General features: G+C 40.3%; 1 protein-coding gene across 2 annotated transcripts in view; it reads left to right on the forward strand.

The window, feature by feature from the left end:
* Positions 1-5,000, forward strand: part of lrrc1 (leucine rich repeat containing 1) — a 67,700-nt gene that overhangs the window by 56,342 nt on the left and 6,358 nt on the right. Inside the window, exons 12-13 of one of the 2 annotated variants that reach the window (XM_061956504.2) lie at positions 600-769; positions 2,989-3,128. In XM_061956504.2, coding sequence (XP_061812488.1) covers positions 600-769; positions 2,989-3,128 — 310 coding nt within the window. The remainder of the gene's footprint in view (positions 1-599; positions 770-2,988; positions 3,129-5,000) is intronic. The other variant, XM_061956578.2, reaches the window with a different exon arrangement.

Consider the following 5,000-nt stretch of genomic DNA (forward strand, 5'->3'; position numbering starts at 1 on the left):
TAGATACCACCGCAGAAAACAAAGCCTTTTGAGGTTGAGAAAATTAGAAATAATTTTTCACTGCAGCACAGCTCTAATGCACAATCGATCATCCACAGGATTGCGGAAGAAGTAATACAGGCTCTTCAAGTAATTTACTTTTGTATGCTCCACCAAACAGCTTGCATTTAAAGTTTTTACATACAATATATTTTGGGGGGAACTTTTTTTTTTTTAAATTGTTGTGCCACGACATAAAAAAAAAAACTCTACAGAATTATTGAAAAAATAATCGATAGATTTATTCTATTCAATAAATAATTGCTTGGTGCACCTTTTGTTGTGTATTAAGTTAAAGCAGGCAAACTGATTTTGAATAATATCCAATTTAAGATGCCTATGTGCCTTATACCTACCGATACAGTATGTGAATACTTTCTGTCATCTTTTACCTTTTGGTGCCATCAATGGGTTAAAATATCTTTAAATGAAAGTATACTATTTAAAGCGTGAATATTGTGGAACTTGCCTATATACAGTACTATCTACTGTCTAATATAAACAATATATATACCATGTCTATGCTGAACAGTGATTATTGAGTTGCCTTGTGTCCTCAGGCTGGCCCACTTACCCTTGTCTTTGACAATGCTTCGCCTGAAGGCCTTATGGCTCTCAGAAAACCAATCACAGCCCCTCCTCACCTTTCAGACCGACGAGGATCCTGACTCAGGGGAAAAGGTTCTCACCTGTGTGCTGCTGCCTCAACAACCTATTGAATCAGACAAAGGTATTGTTTTTGTTAGACTGCCAATGTGGAGGCTCGTGACAATTCTCAATATACATGACCCATTTTTGGGTCATGAATTATGATCCACCAGTTAAAAATCACAGATTTTTTTGAAAAGCATTTTCAACTCATAACTGATTTTAAAAAGCAGCATTTTGGAGTCTGTAAACCATTTGAAAAATACCCTTAAAGAGCATTAAAAAGCAATACTGTTAGCTAGTGATGAGTAACTGATGCCTCAGTGAGTGCCTTTATAGACCTCCACTGATACTGGTATTTAATAATGCCCCCATCAGATGGATTAAAAAAAGTCACTACATTCGACCTGTAAATAAAAAAAGAGTAACCAATAGCGGTACAGAAGGGAATATGAAATGTGCTACTTTGGTCAATGAGCCAAATAGTAAAATGTATTTTATTTGGCTCTGTAAGATCAAAATGATTCCACACTATGTTTTATTTTAGGGACATTTTGTGCCATTTGGGTTTTTTTCTAAGTCATTTTGGCAGTTTTGAATGAATGTAGGTCAAATGTGCAGGATTATATTATTTTTTTCAAGTTGTTTACCTTAGGTTAGTCTAAAAGGGCAGCACGGTGGAAGAGGGGTTAGTGCATCTGCCTCACAATACGAAGGTCCTGAGTAGTCTTGGGTTCAATCCCGGGCTCGGGATCTTTCTGTGTGGAGTTTGCATGTTCTCCCCGTGACTGCGTGGGTTCCCTCTGGGTACACCGGCTTCCTCCCACCTCCAAAGACATGCACCTGGGGATAGGTTGATTGGCAACACTAAAATTGGCCCTAGTGTGTGAATGTGAGTGTGAATTGTTGTCTGTCTATCTGTGTTGGCCCTGCGATGATGTGGCGACTTGTCCAGGGTGTACCCCGCCTTCCGCCCGATTGTAGCTGAGATAGGCTGCAGCGCCCCCCGCGACCCCAAAAGGGAATAAGCGGTAGAAAATGGATGGATGGATAGTCTAAAATGGCAAAGACAAGAAAATGACATAAACTGATATATATCTTTTGTTAAAGATTTAAAGATTGACTAATGTCATTGAGTTCCTCCACCAGATGGCATTACTGTTTCTTGCAGCAAAAAATTGCATGTTTTAATGTTCTTTGCAAGGGTGGCTTGAGTGCATGTGGCACTTTTATAGTTATGGTTATTGTCTAAATTATTTCAAACGTGTGTACAGATACAAAATGATACATCATATAATCTTGATATTTTCATGTCTCTTTACAACATGTTCAAAAAGGAGTAGGAAGAAGCAGAAATGATAATGGTGTGAATGAGTGTGTTTTTATTTATAGTGCAGGCAAAAAAAACAGTAATTTGAAATAGGAAAGATAATTATTTGTAATATTTCTACAGCAGTTTTTTGGGAAGCTGACATTTTCTGTCGTGAAGGTTAATAATAAGGAACTCATGCGAGTGGATAAGTAGCTCCTGACATGAAGGGTTTCCTCCCTGGTAACATTTGAGTGACTTTTGTCATCAGTTATTGCATCATATTTATTTATCCATCACCCTGTGTGTTTTTTTCGGAGCCATTATTACATGATCTACCGAGAGAATCCCAGCGTGTTCTACTTCTCTGGTGCTTCCTGGGCTTCATGAGTGTACCCTGTACAGGATCAGGATGCCCATAAGAGAAGACGACCTGTGCTGTCCCCTCGAGGCCTTCCTTGGTGATGTTAGTTATAAATGCAGTAGATTGGACAGCTAAAGAGGCTTAGCAGCGGTTGGCTGACTTCCATTAAAAGCTGGCCCGCTCTGTACAGAGATGTAACTGACTGAGTCACTGCTGGCTCATTTGATGCTGGGTGCAAGTGTTTTCCCCTACGCATCCTTTATATTACCGCTAACTCACTGCAGTGTTTCATAAAGAAATTGTTTCTCCCTAATGAAAAAAAAATGTGGCATTGATCATCACGTTTCTGTGTTGTAAAAGAGGTGCAGCAACAATTCCGAAGAGAGCGATGAAGTGAGATTGTGTGTGGTTGTTTCGTTGTTGCTGTAAGTGTGTGACTAAGATGGGATTTGAAAGTGTGATCAGGCAGTTGCAGTGCTCTCTCATATGACAAGGACAGTGACTCATGGGAGAAGCATAAAAGAGAACAGACATATTAGTTTGTGTTTGCTCAGTCCGCTTGTGTGCTTCTCACAGTGACCCACTCACCGCAATATAAATGGCGTTGTCTTTTGTCAATAAACCACAGCAGGCTCAGATAATCTGGCCCGCTTCGGAGCCCTGGAGAGCCTGGTGAATGACATGGCAGATGACACGTGGGATAACAAAGCCATGAACAGGATCAGCGCTATTCACTTCCTGGATGATGACGAGGAGGACGATGAAAAGGTAAGAGCTTTGAGCTGAAGGGCATCCGTGAAGTATTCACAGCGCTTCACTTTTTCCACATTTCACATGTTACATTTTTATTGCAAAATGGAATGCATACATTTTTGTCCTTAACATTTTACACACAATACCCCGTAATGACAATGTGAAAAGTTTTTGTTTTTAATATTTGCAAATGTATTAAAAATGAAAAACTAAAATACACATGTACATGTATACATTATTCAGAGCCTTTGCTCAATACTTTGTTGACGCACCTTTGGCAGCAATTACAGCCTTAAGTGTGTGTATATATATATATATATATATATATATATATATATATATATATATATATATATATATATATATACATATATATATATATATATATATATATATATATATATATATATATATGTATGTGTGGGAAAAAAATCACAAGACTATTTCATCTCTACAGGCCTGTTTCATGAGGGGGGGTCCCCTCAATCATCAGGAGATTTTAATGGGAGCATTCACATACCATGGTTTATATAGGGCACAGAGTGGGTGGGTACAGGCTGGCGTAGGGGCGTGGTGATTGGCTCATGTGTTACCTAGGAGGTGTTTCCGTCTGTGGCGGCATGCTGTTACAATTTCGCTGCGCTTGTTGAGGGATGACAGGTCTGGACGGTAAATAATAAACAGTTTCTCTTTCAAGCATAGGTTGCATCTTTTATTACCACTATTGTAAGGTGTGCTGGATGCAAGAATTTGCCATGTTATTGAATATTCAACATTATTGTCTTTGAGGTCCCAAATGTGTTTGCTGAGTTCTGTGGTATTCCGCAGGTTTTGGTTCCTGAAAGAAGCCTTGTGATTGTTCCATCTGGTTTTGAACTCCCCCTCGGTTAATCCTACATATGTGTCGGATGTGTTAATGTCCTTGCGTGTTACCTTAGATTGGTAGACAACTGATGTTTGTAAGCACCCCCGGTGAGAGGGCAATCAGGTTTCTTTCGACAGTTGCAGTCTTTGTTGGTTTTGGAGTCGCTCTGTCTGGGGGCCGACGGCTCATTTGCAATTGTTTTGTTGTGGTTTGAGATAATTTGTCGTATATTGTTCATACAGCTGTAGCTCAATTTAATGTTGTTCTTGTTGAATACTTTTCTTAGGGTGTTGTCTTTGGGAAAGTGTTTGTCAATCAGATTGAGGAATTTGTGTCCAATGTTAGTTGAGACGTTTTTGCTGTATGGGGGGTTGTACCAGATGATGTCGTTTCGTTTTCTGTTCTTTTTTGGCTGGTTTCCTGGCGTGGGTTCATAGGTGAGGGTGAAATTGTATCCGCTTTCATCAAGGGCTTTTTGGTACGGGGGGGTTGCTTGGTCAAATTCAGCTTTGCTAGATGACAGCATCGATAGCCTTTTATTAATTCCGGTAGGTATTCTTTTCGTGGTGGTGGGTGGGTGGTTGCTGTCATGGTGCACGTATTGGAGTGTTGTGTTGGGTTTCGTGAATGGTTGGTAGCTGTTATTTCTCAGGTTGAAAGTGACGTCAAGGAAGTTGACGGTTTGCTTGTTGGCTTCAATCGTGATCCGTAGGCCGTTCTCTTTGAAAATTTGGCATATGCGCTTCTTGGTATTCTCGCTGCTCCTTGGCGAGGCGCGACACACTGCCAGTCCGTCATCACGGTAAATACCAAGGTTCAGATTGAGGCTAGCGAGCTGGGAGAGGAGGAAACCCCCAACGAGTTCACACGTTTCTGCTCCGTCAAAACTTCCCATAGTGACGTCAAATGTTGCATTGTTCTTTTTTTGCCATGGTGTACTGTTGTGGATGAGAATGGAGTTTTTTGCGTGGATGATGATGTTTCTTTCGTTGCCTGTGATTGAGTCGTAGTCTGAGGCGAAG

The sequence above is a fragment of the Nerophis lumbriciformis genome, linkage group LG02, assembly GCF_033978685.3.
Source record: "Nerophis lumbriciformis linkage group LG02, RoL_Nlum_v2.1, whole genome shotgun sequence".
NCBI classification, from domain to species: domain Eukaryota; kingdom Metazoa; phylum Chordata; class Actinopteri; order Syngnathiformes; family Syngnathidae; genus Nerophis; species Nerophis lumbriciformis.